This window comes from Rattus norvegicus, chromosome 7 (genome assembly GCF_021556685.1).
Source record: "Rattus norvegicus strain SHRSP/BbbUtx chromosome 7, alternate assembly SHRSP_T2T, whole genome shotgun sequence".
Taxonomy (NCBI): Eukaryota; Metazoa; Chordata; class Mammalia; order Rodentia; family Muridae; genus Rattus; species Rattus norvegicus.
The window spans coordinates 53,236,404-53,255,168 of NC_141540.1; the positions used below are offsets into that span (position 1 = coordinate 53,236,404).

General features: G+C 39.0%; 1 protein-coding gene across 29 annotated transcripts in view; it reads left to right on the forward strand.

Moving 5' to 3' along the window:
* Positions 1–18,765, forward strand: part of Ppp1r12a (protein phosphatase 1, regulatory subunit 12A) — a 110,845-nt gene that overhangs the window by 44,272 nt on the left and 47,808 nt on the right. For 22 of the 29 annotated variants that reach the window (XR_015623707.1, XR_015623708.1, XR_015623715.1 and 19 more), the window contains 2 exon segments: positions 6,583–6,701; positions 18,309–18,468. Coding sequence is in view for 12 of the 29 variants with exons in the window: in XM_087555374.1 (XP_087411500.1) it covers positions 6,583–6,701; positions 18,309–18,468 (279 nt within the window). In the remaining 17 variants the exon portion in view is untranslated. 29 annotated transcript variants of the gene reach the window in all.

An 18,765-nucleotide genomic window follows, 5' to 3' on the forward strand; every position in this document is an offset into this window, starting at 1 on the left:
ACAGTTTTTGGGATAGCCCCACTCCAGGACCCACATGAAGACCAAGCTACACATCAGCTACATGTACGGGGAATATCACAGTCTTATGCAGAGCCTCCAGTGCATTCATTCTGTGTTGAATCAGGGTAGAAAGATACCGACCTACAAGAGTCTGACCTGTCTGTTCTTCATTACTCTTGACGGCCTGGCTCCATCTGTGACCCATCTGTAGGCTCTTCTGTATCTATTGTGGTCTCTCTGTTGAACCTTTAGACCAGGTAGGCGTCTTCCTTTTTATGGTCTGAATATTTCTTCTGTCTAAAAAATATTGCTATATTTAAATTTTTTAGTTTTAAAAAGTATGCAATATATTTTAATTATGCTTTCCTCTCCAACTCCTAGGGCCTCCCCAGCTTCCTACCCACCGAACTTCCTGGTTTCTTCTTCATGTTTCTCCTCTCTCTCTTCCTCCCGCCCTCCCTCCAAACACAAAATCCCCACAGAAAAATAAAAACAAAGAAGCAGCACACTAATAAGAAATGACAAAGAAAAAAGTCAAGAAAAATAACATTGAGGTTTTTGTATGTCATCCAACTACTTCTGGGCACGGGAGATGGTCAAGTCCTACACAGGTTTAATCCAGATGGAGTCGGAGCCCTGAGGGGAAGTGAGCATGGGGTCTCACCCCTAACCAAGAAGCTATTTGCAGCTGATTCCAGCTGGCAAAGGGAAAAAATAAGTCTTCTCCCATAAAATGTCACTTATATATCAACCACATTCCAGGGCAAACCCCATGCTCATTTGGTTACCAACTTACCCAAAGTCAGTTCTCTCTTCTTAGGCAGTTACAGCTTATTTGTGTTATGTAATTTAGTTGATGAGACAATCCCAGATAGGTGAGACCTGCAAGAACTGAACTTATGTATAGAAACTAACTTGAATACCTGGGAAAGACTCAAAGGCAAGTCCTACTGCAACTCAAGTAGATGTTGCTGAAACAACTAGGAGATGTGAGTCTAAAAAAAACCAAAAACACTAGATTATATATAGTGACAGTTTTGCTGGGTAATTTGAAATATCTGCTTTGAATGCATCACTAAAGCATTACAGGTGTGGGTTGGGGGGGGTTTGTTGTTGTAATTGTTGTTTATTTTTTTATAAGAAAAGCACCATGAATTTATAAGAAACACCCAAAGAAAAGGCTTGGTCTTCACTATAGGATGACTAAATTACTATAATTTATCTATTTGGTGTTGAAGGAAATGTGTTGTTATAAATATACTTTATGGTCTGTTGTGGGTTGGGGGAGATTACCATGCAAATGCTGGTCTTGGTTGTATTGATATTTGGATTTATGCTTTCTTAAAGACACTAGATTATAGAAACTCAGATTCAGTATGCAGAGATTTCTATGCTCTACTGACTTTGTCCTTTGGTGGGGATACATGTTTAGTCCATTTTGTTAGGTACATTGTCTTTGACCGACTAGGGAGGAGGATCAAAGTAACTCAGGCAGGAACAGTGAGATTGGAAGTAACAAGAAAGGAATGACTCACCGATAGTAAAGTAGACTGGAAGTCTCAGAGGTCGTCATATTGGTCACAGTAATGGCTTGCCCAGTGTTTACGTGTGCTATTTCACTATTCTCAACCCTTTGACAGAATTTCAGTTGGCTTTATCATCGCATGAAAATGTAATTTTACTATCCTAAAGTTGCCTCTCACCCCTGAAACTCTAAGGAAAATAAAAATCACAAGTTTGGTGTAGTCCTTTGGTGTAGTCCTTGGATAGAATAAAACATGGCCACAAACGGTACAGCCTTTCCTCATTCCACATAATTGTACATTTGCTTTTTATAGAAATTCTACAGACTTTGTTGTAGAATGTTGCCTAAAGTTGGTGAATATGTAACTGTATATTATTTTTCTGAGCTATGAAATTTAAATTCTGATGAAGAATGATATCCTTATATTAGTAGAGTTGACTTAATAAATGAGGAAAACAACTCAGAAAAGTCACATGTAGGCAATGACAGAGCTACTATTTGAGTCAAGATAATCTAGCTTTTCAAGTTTGCACTTAAAGCCAAAACAGATTGTGCTTCCCTCTTTCCTTTATAATTGAGGGAATTAAAGTTAGGTTTATTTAAGTTTAGAAAGTTGATTTTATTGCTCTCCTTTGAGGTCCCAGTGAGAGAGAGGTACAGTAGCAGCTGGAATAGAATTTTATAATATACATCCTGGATTTCATCAAGTCTCAGATGTCATCCTTGTAACTCATTGTATTCTTTGCTAATTGGAACATTACATTCTAAATGTAGGTTTATTTTTATCTAAAAGGACGTTTTTTTCACAGTGCTGTTCTCTGTGTGGAAGAGTGTATAGTTTGGCTTGATAATGCTCCATGATCTTGTACATTGGCTTACTTTTGTTTGCTAGGATTCAGCATTGATAATATATACAAAAGCCTTGGGATACAGAAGTTAAGATTACTATAGTTAACCCTGAAACTAACCAGAGACTTTAACAAGGAAGGAAGGGAAGGAAGGAGGGAGGAAGTTAAATTAATCAATGTCAAACAGATATTACAGTTGAGAGCCAAACTCAAATTTTGTAAAGCATAAAGAGTAGTGCTTTCCTCTGCTCAGCCAGCTTTTGGACCATTTATTGATCTATTGTAAGTATTTATAGTTGTAGATGATAGTGCTAGTTTAGAATCGTACGTGGTTTTATTGAACAGGCTGAACATGTGAGTATACACCTGCTGTCCTAGACTTAGCTTACAGACAACCTGGGCCCTGCTCTTTCCGTCAGTTCTGGAACTTGACTTTTATTATCCTCGTTAGTTTTCATCAAGCATGTTTGTGTGCTTTTATTGCATTGTTTTTATGGGAAATTATGCTTCATAAAGCTCACTTTTCAAACACTTCAGTTTTACCTACTTTATTTTCAGTCTTTATGTCCTTTGAGTGACTTCTAACATTCTTTTTTTTTTTAATCTTTATTAACTTGAGTATTTCTTATTTACATTTCGATTGTTATTCCCTTTCCCGGCTTCCGGTCAAACATCCCCCCTAACCCCTCCCCCTTCCCTTCTGTATGGGTGTTCCCCTCCCCATCCTCCCCCAACTACCGCCCTCCCCCCAACAATCCCGTTCACTGGGGGTTCAGTCTTGGCAGGACCCAGGGCTTCCCCTTCCACTGGTGCTCTTACTAGGCTATTCATTGCTACCTGTGAGGTTGGAGCCCAGGGTTAGTCCATGTATAGTCTTTGGGTTGTGGCTTAGTCCCTGGAAGGTCTGGTTGATTGGCATTGTTGTTCATATGGGGGTCTCGAGCCCCTTCAAGCTCTTGCAGTCCTTTCTCTGATTCCTTCAACGGGGGGTTCCGTTCTCAGAAGAATGCAGATCGATCCATGCTTATCACCCTGTACAAAGCTTAAGTCCAAGTGGATCAAGGACCTCCACATCAAACCATATATACTCAAACTAATGGAAGAAAAAGTGGGGAAGCATCTTGAACACCTGGAGAAAATTTCCTGAACAAAACACCAATGGCTTATGCTCTAAGATCAAGAATCGACAAATGGGATCTCATAAAACTACAAAGCTTCTGTAAGGCAAAGGACACTGTGGTTAGGACAAAACGACTTCTAACATTCTTAACATAAGAATATCCTCATTTGTTTGGTTGGAATTTGCCTAGCAGGTTGAGTTTCTTAGTATCTTGAAGCCAAGCACAGCTTCTTACTCAACTTTCGTATTCTCTGCTTTAGACTCATCATTTTGAAATATTTAAGAAAATACTTTAGTTTTCTGTTACATACTTTAAAGCTATGAAACTAAAAAAAAAAATACCTCAATTCAAATATAATCTCTTTATAGAATTTCCATGTAAAAAGTTTGGAATATATTTACTTTAAAAATATCAGAGACTGTCTCTCTTAACCTACTGTGCATTGACCTTCTGGTGGTGGTTTGTTCGTTTCATTGTTGGTACTTACAAAATCATTAGATAATCTTTCCTTGATTTCCAGTCAGATTTCTTACTACAGGTTGGACATTCTACATCTAAAATCCAAACTATTCTCTTTAAAGAGAAAGCAAACCTCTGGCACAGGTACAGAGTTCGCACTGACCTCACATTCAGGTCAAAGTCACTGAGTGTGGGCACGCTGAAGTATTGTGTGAGCATGGTATTTGTGAATCACAGATGAGTCCACTGTCATAATATCTTCTTAGATATAAAGCAAATGTTCCCAAACACCCAAAGAATATATATATAATCCAAAACCACTTCTAATCGCAATCATTTTGAATAAGGAACATTCAACTTATTCTTTAAATAACATCATTCTAAGACTTAGCACAGCTTCACATTTCATTGATAACTGCTTATTTCTTTAAGACATGGTTTGGCTATGTAGCCCAGACTAGCCAGAATTTACCGTCTCCTTGCCTCAGCCTCTGAGATTACAGTTAGTTTTACATTTCTATATGTAGTTAGTTTAATTCTTGTTGCATTGGAATTTCTCTGAAATTATTGTTATATTGCTGACATATACCAGACTAGACAGCCCATGTGTGATTTTTATATTATTGACTCCTTAAAAATGCAAGGAAAATATTTAAATAGAGCATTTCTCACAGAAGGGTTGATACAAATGCCAAGAGAAACTTTCAGCCTCCTATGTAATTAGGAATACAAATTAAAGCAAAGGCAAGGTGTTGTATTTCCATGTTGGCAATATTGGAAAGATTGGTAACATCAAGTAACCATTTAAGAGCATGTTCATTAAAAGGATAGCATTAAATGAAGACATGATCTTAATATACTGTGAATATATATGTTTGTATATATTATTATTAGGAAGGATTACATTCCCTTCCACTTAGAATAGTTTCCTTAATTTTGTTTTACAGAAGTAGCTGTGTGTGAATGTTTATATACACGTAGATTCATAACAAAGGTACTGAAAGATTTTTGCATGTTGTCGATGGTGATTATCTAGGGGAGGAAGGAGCATGATGGTAATGGAAGGTATAAAACAAATGTTTTTCCCCTCTCCCCATATAGACTTGTATTTTTTAAGGATCCTGGTATTGCATCTAAATAAGTAGGACACTAACCCCTGTGCTCATGACCCTGGGTTTGATCCCCACATTATCAAAAATGTTATAGTGAGAATATTTAAGTGTAGTTAGAAACAATAATAATAATAATAAATTCCTGAAGACAGGGAAAAAATGCCTATAGATGAAAGAAACAAAACATGCTACAAGAAGAATGAGATTGTGTAAGAAGACAAGAGTAAATTATTGAAGGACATTCATCCTTTCTAGCTGAGCTGTTTAGAATTTAATTTGAATGGTGACATGAGTAATGATAAATAAAGCATTCTAGAAGGTAGGCATTTGATACAGTGAAAAGAATTAATAATCTTTACATCTAAATTCCTTTTTCAGGTTTGAGGACTGCTGTTGAGTATTTTCTTAAAAATAAGTTTTAGTTGCATAAACATACCAGTGTAAATTTTAGAATCCATTTATCAAAATAATAGGTATCCAAGATTTACTCTCGTTATGCTTGTTTGTGTTAACATGTTAAGTGCCCTTAGTGGTTATCTTGGTGACTGCTATAAATTTCAAAATAGTAATGGGCACAAATTTTTTTTTCTTTTTTAAGATTTAAAAAAAGTCTTTATGGGGGTGTTTTCTTTGTTTGATACCTTTGTAGTACTACATGTGTGGAGGCCAGGAGAGGTCATCAGGGCTAGAACTAGAGTTCATATGGTCGTGGGTACTGGGGAGTGAGCCTGGCTGCTCTTCCAGAGCAGCCTGTGTTCTTAGCCTTGAGCCACCTCTCCAGCCATCAATATTTACTTTATTTTAATCATTTTGAGCTAAGAACCAGCCACCAGTCTTCTATGACAGCAGAACCAGCTCTTAACTGATTAGCTGACTCTGTTCTTTCTGATAATTTTAATACAGTGTCTCATTTTAGCCCAAATTGGCTTCAAACTTGGAGTAATCCTCTTTTCTTAGCCTCCCTTAATCAGTCTGTATCAACTGACTTTTTATGAGCCTAGTGAGTTCTACTCCAGATTATTCATTACTAATAGTAATTATTGTTGCTTATTATTAAATAATAATAAATATTAAACCTTTTCTTCATTACTGTGGAATATTCTTGGAGTTTTAGTAGAAGGCGAGTCTGGATTCATGGTTGAAGGTCAGTCACATAGTAAGACTCTCTCAAGGGAAAATGCCCAATGAAACCAGACTCACCTCTCATAGGACTGACGCCAAAGGCATGAAGCTCAGTTAGAAAAGCAGGACAAATGAAAAATGTAAGTCTCAGTGAAGGCTGAAGTGGTGCTGTGAAAGGCTTTCTAGTATTAAAACTCTACATTTTTATTAGTAAAGCAACTTTGCACTAAATTTAAGAAATATAAATTTTTAATTTCTGTGATTTTATATATTTAAATTATGTGCATATTTAATTAGTTTTTGTCCCCATTGCTGTTATGACACAAGAACTTTATTATTATGACATAATGTTTCACTTCAGAAATATTCCTGTAACTGTCCTTTTAATTTTACAGATTTTTGATTGGTCAAGGAGCACATGTAGGAGCTGTCAACAGTGAAGGTGACACACCTTTAGATATTGCAGAGGAGGAAGCAATGGAAGAGCTACTTCAAAATGAGGTTAATCGGCAAGGTAATCTAAAAATGCAATATAAAGGGAGTGTGTACAGAACTTTCAGAATATCATTCATGACTTTCCTGGATAAAGTATTTATTGCTATTGAAGGACAATCATATTTAAATAAACTTTTATAGTGATTTTAACAACTATATGTATAAGATTCTACTTGAAAAAATAGTAATTCCTCTCTCTCTCTTTATGTTTTAAAAATTGAATGTATATCCTAAAACATGGGCCATAAGAATATATAGAATAGCTTTAGAGTGAAGTAGCAGGCAAAAGGTCAGAATACATACAAGATAGATGTGTCGTCTTGTGAATTTGAACAAGATGGCCATAAATGTCTAGTAATATGGGAGAGTTGCCCTGAGATATGAATGAGGGTAGAGAATGAGCCATGAATCTGGCAGAAGAGCATTCTAGAAGGAGGAAGCATGAGCATGGGGGTGAGGAGGAGCTAGATGTATTCAAAGCTGCACCAGACCTGCATGACCACAGCAGGCAGAACAGAGGAAGAGATTGCTAGAGGAAGTTGGGCAGTAACAGCAGCCTCAGGACCTAAGGAGCCTGGCTTCTAATCTTAGAAAGTTGTTGGAGGGCTCACGGCAAAGGATTCATGTGATGTGACTTTTACAGAGTTGCTGGCTGTTAGGCCAGGTATAGATTGACAGAAGAAAAGAATGCAATATTAGGAAATAATTGTGATAGTCCATATATGATGGACTTAGACCTGAGTGGGAGTAGGTTAAGTAATTAAAGAGGTAGGGGTGTGGGTCCGTTTGTGCGCACGCGTGCACGCGTGTGTGTGTTTGTAAAGATGGGGGAAGTGAAACAAACTTTTAGTTTTGCTGTATATCATAGACTGGCCTTAAACTTACAGCAATCCTGCTGCCTCAGTCTCTGGAGTCTGTGATTGCAAGTGTTTGTCATCATGTCATATGGCTTGGCCAGGAGTAGTACCTGAGTAACTAGATGTAGGGTATGTAAGAAAGAAAGAGTCTAGGATCTTTAAACGAGCCATCGAATGGATCCAGTTTCTCTTTGAGATAAGAGGAGTATGAGAAATAATTATGTTTTGAAGGAAGATCTTTTTTTTAAATATTTTTTTAAATATTTATTTTCTTTACATATATGAGTACACTGTAGCTGTCTTCAGACACACCAGAAGAAGATTCCATTACAGATGGTTGTAAGCCACCATGTGGTTGCTGGGAATTGAACTCATGACCTCTGGAAGAGCAGTCGGTGCTCTTAACCGCTGAGCCATCTCTCCAGCCCCAAAGGAAGATCTTTTATGCCTGCTAATTTTGTTTTGCTGTTTGACATTCAGGTAGTTGAATGTGTAAGTTTGGAGAGAGCTACCAGATGGAAATCGACAGTTAGGTATCCTGCGTAGGAATGGTGACTTGTGGGCACAGAGCTGCTTTCGGGTGTGGTGAGGAGTGTAGAATCGACTCTAGAACAGCTGCACCACACTGCATTTTCTAAACGTGCTGCACTGCACAGAAAGTGACAGGTCTCTTGAAGGAAGTTTTTAAACACATGTATAATATTGCAGTTCTGCTTCTGGAAATTAAAAAAAAAAAAAAAAACCACAAAGAAAGTCCCTGAAGATAAATGTATGCACTCATGTCTGAGGCAGCATTGTTCACAGTTAACCAAAGGGTGGAAAGAAACCAAGTGTCTATTGATGGGGAATTTATAAACAAAAGGCAGTGCATTGGTACAGTGGGGAACTACGCCTGAAGAAGGAAGCACCCTCTGACATTTTAGCAAACCTGGTAGAGATGGCGTGCACTGGCATAAGCCAGAGAAAAAAGGACAAGAACTGGACAATTTCACCTATATGGTCTACCTGGAATAGTCAGATTGGTGAGGCACGTAGAGGAAGGTGTGGGTACATTTCTGTAAACCTAGTCTCTGTGAGGCAGAGGCAGAAAGATTTTGAGTCAGAGGCCTGTGTGGACTACCTTAGGATAGCCTGTCTAAAGGAGAAAGGTAGAGGAGAACAAAAGAGATGTTAAGCAAGGACTGACAGAAAGATAAAAGACTTGTTTGATACATATAGAATTCTAGTCTTGCAAGATGAAGGAGTTTAGAGTTCATTATATAACTGTTAATATACTTCACATGTGTAATACATGCTGACAGTGGTTAAGATAACCCATGTGGTTGTATGGTAGCTCACTGTTGCTGCCTAACATTATTAGACTAGGCAACTTACCCACAAATCACTAGTCCAGGAAAATAGTACATTAGAGTTCCCATCAAATTCATAACTTTTCTTCTATTCATAACATTGAAAAGGCATGCCAAACTGTCTTAAGATAGAGTGTGTATATTTAAGAAGGATTATAAGAGATCATGGAAGTTTGTAACAGTGTTTACATAATTTTCCTTACATTTGAACGTACACAGTTTAAAATGATGGAAACATATAACTAGTGTGTCTTCACTACCTATATATCTTGGTAGCAGTATGCATTATATCATAAACTTTTATTTCTCTACTGCAGTGACTCCAGGCTTTTTAAAGTCATGAGTAGGTTGGAATTTAACTATCTCTTTTTAGATTGCTGAATAGAATGTTTCAGTGTATTTGTTTTAGCAGGAAGGTCAGAAGTACCAGGAGCATGGTGACATCGGGTGTAGGGCCAGAGGGAAACAAGTGGAACCATGCTGTATGTGTCTACTTAGTTCTCAGAGTGCAGGCTGAGGGACAGATGAGTGGATGCCTTGGATCAGGTGAGACCATCAGTGTCAGGAGACAGAGTTACACAAAACATAAAAAAGCTTGAGTGAAAAACCTTTGTTCTTTAGCTTGACTGTGGTTATGATTCCATAAGTCTGTATATGTTAAAACTATCTCAGTCGTACACAGAATGTCTGCCTTGTGTCAGGTGTGCTTGAATTTAAAAATAATAATTTTAGTCCCAAAAGAGAATGGAAGTGCAGTCAGGGATAGAGTGTTCACTTAGTTTATCAAACACTCTAGGCTCGTTCTCACAGCTGCAAAACAAAAGACAGACAAGGTTCAAGAGGGAACTTTTGTTATATGTGTCACGATAAAACAGTTACATAATTTAAATTTAGAATATGTATTTATAAAATTACTATGTATGGATTCCACATTTAGGTAATGATCATACAGGTTTTATCAAACTGTTAAAAGTTAGATAATTGAGAAAAGATGGTATTTTTTTTTCTCTATTAACATCCCCCTAACCCCTCCCCCCTCCCCTTCTATATGGGCTTCCCCTCCCCATCCTCCCCCCATTACCACCCTCCCCCCAACAATCCCGTTTACTGGGTGTTCAGTCTTGGCAGGACCAAGGGCTTCCCCTTCCACTGGTGCTCTTACTAGGCTATTCATTGCTACCTATGAGGTCAGAGTCCAGGGTCAGTCCATGTATACTCTTTGGGTAGTGGCTTAGTCCCTGGAAGCTCTGGTGGTTTGTTATTTTAAAGAGTTAGCTCATGTTGAAGTATGGTTCGTCACGAAGTAGAAGATAAAGGTTATAAAGGAACCATCAGACTGAGCACAGGAACCACAATGGAGGAGTTAGAGAAAGGACTGAAGGACCTGGAGGGGTTTGCAACCCCATAAGAAGAATAGCAATATCAATCAAGCAGACCCCCTGAGCTCCCAGGGACTAAACCACCAACCAAAGACTACACATGGGCAGACCCATGGCTCCTGCCACATATGTAGCAGAGGATGTCATTGCCTGGAATCTAATAGGACGAGAAGCCCTTGGCCCTGTGAAGACTCTTTCCCCAATGTTGGGGAATGTCAGGGTGTTGAGAGGGGAGTGGGTGGGTGGGTGGGAGGGGTACCATTCTCACAGAAACAGGGGAGGGGGGATGGGAGACAGGAATGCAAAGGAATAGAAACTAGGTAAGTCTTTGGAAATGGAATCTTCTTGGTCCTCAGAATAAAAGAAATCATGTGACTACTGGTTTATTGAAAATAAGGAACAGTCATTAAAACTTAGGTATATATTTGAAGTAAAATGCAGAACAATGGTTTCTTTATCTAGGCATTCCCATACATGTTGTCTTGAGTCCCCACATACTTATAATCTCCTGCACTTTCACCTTTTCGTCATTTATTCAGTTACCTTCCCTTAAATACCTTTCTCCCTCTTAGGATGGCATGACCCATACCTGTACATATTACATTTGTACGTATACGTTTGTACATAATGTAAAAACTGGGCTAGGATCCACATGTGAGAGACACCATGTAGTATTTATTTACCCTTTTGAATCTCAGATGCCTCAAAGCTTAATAGTTCCAGACCTGCCTATTTCCCTGTAATTTTCTTTAAGATTTATTCATTTATCATATATAAGTACACTGGAGCTGTCTTCAGACACACTAGCAGAGGGCATACAGATGGTTGTGAGCCACCATGTGGTTGCTGGGATTTGAACTCAGGACCTCTGGAAGAGCAGTCATTGCTCTTTAACCAGTGAGCCATCTCTCCAGCCCTCCTGTAATTTTCTTAATTTTACTCCTCAGTAGAGCTAAATAAAATTCCGTTGTATGTATATCCATGTTCACTCTCTGTTCATCTGTTGAAGAGCATGTAGGCTTATTCCATGTCTAAGGAAATATTTAAAGACCTGTAGTAGAGTCAGAGGGTTATAAAAAGCACCTAGAGCCCAGGAGAAATAGTATATATTAGACAACTAGTTATAAAACTGGAGCACACAGGCTGTCGGAGTTTTTGCTCTGGATGAGTATTTCCACCATGAGATTTTCTAGAGCTGAAAGAAGAAATGTGTAATAAATAACTTTTCTGGTTTGGTTTTGCTCTTTTGAGTGAAGGCCTCTTCTGTGTAGCCCAAGTTGCCTCAGCTCACAACCCTTCCTCTGACTCCTAAGTACTGTGATTACATGTGTGTGCGACCACATGCAACTAAACAAAAATAATTTAATTGTCCAGTTTGCCATGACGAGAATTCAGATGGAAAACTATTGTTTTCTGCCAAACAGTGATAATTCTTTAAGTCTTTCCGTGCTGCTGTTTGTTTAACATTAGTTAGCAATTATTATGGACAATTGGTACAGGCACAGGTGGGCTTGTAGTGGAACCTGATTCTGGGACTCTCATCAGTTTACTTCAGCATCCACTAGATTCATAGTATGCTCCAAGACATGTAGATAACCGTGTTTGGTGTTCTGATGGTACTGAGAGATGTCAGGATGGCTCTAGAGCAGGAGTGGATGAATGGGGTATTCTGGGAATGAGTCATGAGACAACAAAAGAAAGGAAAAGAGAAGCTGATAGTGGTCCTACAAAGCTGTGAAGCACCTGTTGGTACAGAAATGGATTGCAGAACTTTATGCACATATTTTCATTTCATCCTTAGCTCTTCTGTGATGTCTATAGTTCCTGCTAACCCTGTTTCACAGATGAGGAGCTCAGGCTTAGTCCCTAGCCAATGTTCAAGGAGAACGGATAATACTATAGTCCTGTTCCAAACTCTGACATGATGCACTGAGATGATGCATTTGAGATGGCTCCGCAAGTTAAGGTCCTCATGCAGAGGACCGGAGTCTGTTTCCAGAACCCACATCGGGCGTCTCTGAAGTACCTAGAACTGCAGCTGCTTCCATGGGCGTGGGCGTGTGCTTATGCGAACACACATACTCTTTCACCGACATATGCACATAAAAATAAAATATTTTTGAAAGATACAGAGTTTACTTCTGCCATTGTGACATACTGTATGTCCTTGAAAGTAATTTTTGTTGCTCATTTTATTCTTACAGTGTCAATATTGTGTTTACATAAAATAACAATTCTAAAGAAACAGAATTCTAGTGGAATCTTAGGTTTCAATAATGTCTAATAAAACACCCTAGACATATCTCTACCAGAGATAACCTTTATAGAATTATCTCTCCCTTCCTCCAGTCTCTTCCCCTATATCCCAGTCTGACTTCAGATTCACCATTCTTCTCCCTCAGACTCTTGAGCAATGACGTTATAGGTGTATACCTTGCCCAAATTTGGTATCAGAATTCTTATACACAAAACTTGATATTAAATGTGGGGGGGGGGAGGAACACCCATTCAGAGCCTGCCCCACATGTGGCCCATGCATATACCGCCACCCAATTAGACAAGATGGATGAAGCAAAGAAGTGCAGGCCGACAGGAGCCGGATGTAGATCTCTCCTGAGAGACACAGCCAGAATACAGCAAATACAGAGGCGAATGCCAGCAGCAAACCACTGAACTGAGAATAGGTCCCCCGTTGAAGGAATCAGAGAAAGAACTGGAAGAGCTTGAAGGGGCTCGGGACCCCATATGTACAACAATGCCAAGCAACCAGGGCTTCCAGGGACTAAGCCACTACCTAAAGACTATACATGGACTGACCCTGGGCTCTGACCTCATAGGTAGCAATGAATATCCTAGTAAGAGCACCAGTGGAAGGGGAAGCCCTGGGTCCTGCTAAGACTGAACCCCCAGTGAACTAGATTGTTGGGGGGAGGGCGGCAATGGGGGAAGGATGGAGAGGGGAACACCCATAAGGAAGGGGAGGGGGGAGGGGGATATTTGCCCGGAAACTGGGAAAGGGAATAACACTCGAAATGTATATAAGAAATACTCAAGTTAATAAATAAAATATATATATATATATATGTATATATAAAATGTGGGGGGGGTGCGTGTGTGTGTGTGTGTCCTCATGTGTAACAGTGTGGCGGGGAGTGGAGTACATGTGTGTCTTCATGTGTGACACCTCAGGCACTGTCAGTCATTTTGTCTTTTAGTTTAATTTCTTTTATTCTTGTTAGGTAATCACTCACTGCTCTGCCCTCCCCTCCCGCCATGGTCATTCATCTTTAAGGCAGGGTCTTTGGTTGACCTGAACTGGCGAACAGGTTAGCTAGGCTGACTGGCTGTGGAGAATGAGGAACACATTTGTCTCTGCCTTCTCAGCACCAGGATTGCCACGTACCACTTCAACAGCTGAGTCCTCTCCCTAGCCCCACTTTAAGTTTTTAAATAGTTCTTTGACTTTTTATTGTTATAAGAGGGATCTTGTTTTATAGCTCATGCTGGTCTGTATCTCACTTGTTATGTAGCCCAGGCTGGCCTTACATTCTATAGTCTCCTGTCTCGGCCTCCTCAGGGTAGGCCTTATGCTTTCTTAATCTACTGTATTTGATAATTATACTTAAGTAAATTGCCTTCAAAACTGTAATGATTGAACAGAGGTTAAAAGAGTTCCTGCTTCATATTTCTTGTGATTTTTGTTCTTTTTTCAGTGAAAGTTACAGATCAGGTTGTTTGGTTGGTTTTGTTGGTTTTGTTGACCATTTGGTTGGTGGGTTGGTTTTAATGACTGTTTGGTGAGGGTGAGTGGGTGGGTGGATCTGGTTTGTTTCTAAAACAGAGTTTCTCTGTGTAGTCCTGGCTATCCTAGAACTCCCTCTGTAGACTAGGCTATCCTCAAACTTAGGGTGCCTCCAAAGTACTTGGATTAAATGTGCACCACAACTACCCAGCAAATATCAGTTTTTTAATGTTAGCTATTTTATTATATTTTATATATTATGTATTATTATTTTAATGTTAGCTATTTTATTATGCTTGAGAGATTTGGCTACATTTTGTGTAATTTCACTACCTTCAGCTTGCTGTGACAGCTGTTAGTCTAATCACTTTAATATATCCTAGGTAGTCTTATCTTCTACTTGGACAGAATGACAGCAGATGAGGGAAGGACTAGTTACATAGTAAGATTTTGTTTCTTGTAGCCGATAAGGCAGTAAAAGAAAAGCAGAATCAGAGTTTAGAGCTACTGCTAATTGCCAGTGCCTTGGTGTTTATTCCTAATCTACACTTGGCGTGTAGTTTTCAGAAGAACCTTGTGAGCTAGGTAGGTGCTGTGGTTACTGCATGTTGTGAATCCCAATTCACTCTGGGTTTATTTCTAGTCCTTACCCTGTTGAACTGTTAGCCACAGAAATTATGGCTTTTTCAGCATCGCTAGTCAGCTTGTCAAAGCTCTGAAAATGTGAAAATGGGTCTCTTAACATAAGTTACCTGACTTATTGATAGTTTTGTTTTGTTTTAAATGTTGATGAACTAAACATAAGTTACATTTAAAAATTATTTTTAAAGAATAAGGGAAGAGAAGTCTGGACAGATGCTCAGTGGTTAAGAACACTGGCTGTGGGTTATGGTGGCTTACAACCATCTGTTACTCCAGTTCTTAGGGCTCCAACACCGCCTTCTGACCTCCATGGCCACCCATCACACAGGTGGTACACGTACAGTCCAAGCAGGCAAAACACCCACACATAAAAACATAGGAAGGATTTTTCTTTTCTGTCCCCCGTTAAGCAGATTGTTGATAAGGTTACCTTCACAGCATACCTTAAACTTGGACTGTTTTGGCAAGATTTGGAGGCAGAAGGAATATTGAGTAAAAAGTGTACTCACAGGGAGATGCAACGCATGTGTACTTACTCCAGAAAGGAACCCCCTGACAGACCAAAGTCAGAGCTGCACCAGAGACCAGCTAGGTGAGCCAGTGAGCTGTTTATTGGCTCTGCCAGGAGTGTGGGTGAGGGGTTGCTAACAGGAGCAAGAATAACTCCAGGGTGTTTTGTCACTACAAAGCCCATCCTAACAAGGGTGACAATTAAGAAAGCTGAATTCTTGGAGCAGTGCGCACCATCTACAGGCATGTCCATTGGCCCCAGACTTCCCTCTCACAGCTGTTCAGTCCCTTCTTCCCCAGCAGTTGTTGACCTCTGAAACAATGGACAAGGACCTTAAGAACCTTGGAAGTTCCTGCTTTCTCAGATATATGACATTTTGTTTACCTTCTGAGACTCCCGGATTCTCAATTTGGAAGAGACTGCTATAGGACAAGGAAGTGATTGCTTTGTAAGGACAGCCATACAGCTAGATGAGCACTGATAGAAGAGTCTGACTGCTTTAGTGTGGTGAAAGTGGAAGAGATTCTGAAAAGAGGTATGTCCTGGGAAGTGGTAATTCCCTAAGCAAGCAAAATAAGGATATGATTTGTGTGGAGATGATTGTGTAGACAGAGCACGGGACCTAGGAACCTAGATGGAGGTGAGATTGTCACACTGGCCGAAGGTAGAGGAGGAAGACTAAAGATGAAGTTAGAGATGCAAGTCTAGACCTACGGCCTTTGTCTGCTACCTAAAAGACATTCATTCACCTTTGTCTCACAGGAGAGAGTCACCCACTGACAACGGGTAAGGGGAAAGATTTGGGACTGGTGGGTGTTGAGCCAGAAAGGAGTGATAAGATAAAAGGACAGTGTGAAGGGAGCTAGTGGTAGGAACTGTCAGAAGACAGTCTAGGGGATGGCACCGTTGAATGGAGAATAGGCATCCTGTGAAGGGACAGTGACTGCCCAAGTGGCGGATAAACAGTGATACTCTGGAAATGTAAGACAGGCAGCAGGCAGCAAATTAAAAGTTCCAGGCAGTTGTTGAACTTTCCTGACTGGTGTTTGAGATGCACATGGTGCAGTGTTCCACTGCATTATTTCTTTTCATGCTTTTCTGTGTCTCTAACTCGGCTTGTATTTGGAAGGACATATGTGCATATAAAATTAACTTAAAATGATTAAAGAAAATTAGATCTATGAATAGAACTGGGTCTTTAAAAGTACATCTCCACCAAGGCCAAGACACTAACCTATCACTAGGTTTAAAAGTAAAACCTACACTATTTTATTTGGCCCTAGTACCAAATCATCTAAATCATTCCTTTTTTAAAATATATTTACTATTTTGTGTATGTGTGACATCTTTTTCTTCTGTATCTGAATTCAGATCTGTGTTCAGACTAACAGCAGTTTCTGTTGCTGTGCCATGGAGCAACCAGAATGAACCGCTTCACTGCCTTTCCTCCTACTCCTCTAGTTAAATAGCCTTTCTCTCCTGGTAGCCCCCAGACTGATAGAGCCATTTTATATCTCCAGGGTTCAGTGTAAGGGACACTTCTAAATTAACATAGATTGGGTCATGCTGTTCACTGTCCTCATTAGAGAAAGTCTGGCTTCCTTCTGTAGAGAGCATCTATGTGGATTGCCCAGAGCCTACGAGTACTTTCTTGCCTTCTTTCCAAACAGTGGTGTGGCATTACTTGGCTTATTTCTTGCTTTAATGTCATTTATTAGTGACAGTTTGTTACCAGCTAATAAAATAGCTCCTCCTCATTAATCTCAGTCACCTTTGCCCTGTTTTGGTTTTCTTCACAGACATAACATTTTCTGCCTTATAAAAGCAATGTTCACTTCTCATAAAGCACCTGACTCATAATAGGCACTTACTACATATCTGATTGAAAATAAGAGTGGGTGGGTAGACAGATGGAAAGGTCAAAACCATACTGTTGGGTATATAAATACGGATTGTGAGAAAGATATTAGCTAAGGAGATTAAAGGATTGTTATGTTTTACTCATTTATCTAGTCACTCACTCAGAAACTATTTTCTTACCGAGCTTGTTTAAGCTTATCTAAGCTTTCCAGGCTTAGACTTCTTTCCTATATCCTGCCAGATGGTAGAGGTACCAAATAAGGGTACCTTTTATTTATATATATATATAGATAGATAGATAGATAGATAGATAGATAGATAGATAGATAGATAGATAGATATAGATATAGATATATATATATATATCTGCTTTTTATACGCTCAGTCTTCCAAAGTACAATAGCTTATAAATACATTGTAATGTGTGTCATATATTAAATAACCATTAATTAAAACTGTAAGAAAGCATAAGATCATTTAGGAATTTCACCATTATCTTTACTAATTTAATTTTCCCCTCAAGATATAGAGCTCTTTGAAAATTGGAAAGAGAAAATTTTACTTGTCTTTTGTATTTTTCCTGCTTTTATCACCTTAGCCAAGAACATCTAGTGCTTATAATACTTTGAAATGAAAGAATTTCTCTGTGACTTTGACAGTACTGATTGTGTGAAGAAAATATCATGCTAAAAAAAGAAAAGTGTTTAGAGAGAAAGAGAAAGCAGTTTAAGGCCTGAAGCATTCACAGTCATTCGTGTGTGTGTGTGTGTGTGTGTGTGTGTGTGTGTGTGTGATTTAATAAAATAATACATGTTTGAGAATTATTCGTATATGATTTTTCAAAAACCTTTATTTTGACCAAAGGATGCTGTACCTTGATAAGTGCTTAGAGTAATCAGAAGACACATAGCCAAACTGGATGTGGCATCTCACGCCTTTAATCCCAACATTTAAGATAACTCTGTGAGTTCAAGGCCAACGTGGTTTACAAAACTAGGTACAGACTGGCAGAGGCCACACAGTGAGACCCTGTCTCAAAGAACAAGCCAGAACCAAAATAATAGTGTGGGTCAGAAGCTAAATAAGTGACTGATAAGGTTAACAAAATAACTATTGTATGTCACATTCCTTTGTTAAACAAATAATTAGCAACTATTTTTTTAAAACCATGGTTTTTATTTAAACATTAAATTTTTTGATAATCTTATTGCACTGTGTAGAAGTTGAAAGAATATTCTCCAGTAAGGAAAATGAAAATAATGTTTATGTGCCTTTTCCCCCAAAAGGTGTTGATATAGAAGCAGCTCGAAAAGAAGAGGAACGCATAATGCTTAGAGACGCGAGGCAGTGGTTGAACAGTGGTCACATCAGTGACGTCCGGCATGCAAAGTCCGGAGGCACAGCACTCCACGTGGCAGCGGCCAAAGGGTATACAGAAGTTTTAAAGTATGTATTACTTTCGACAGAGTTTCTATATTTCATTTTTCTTAATTTTGTTGCTCCTTTTCTTAAAATATGTGCAGATACTGTTTGGAAGCAGACTATATAGATGTCTCTTCTCAGGAGAAAAGCAAAGATGATCTTGAATAGAATGGATTTGGTTTCTAAACTTTTTCCTCAAATTTTGAATATTTCTATTCTCTCTGTTTCAGTTACAGTTTTCTCATAAAATTGATTTGTGTCAACAAGCCATTATGTCACCTTTCAAGCTGATAATTATTAGAGTCACCAGCCGTTCCCATA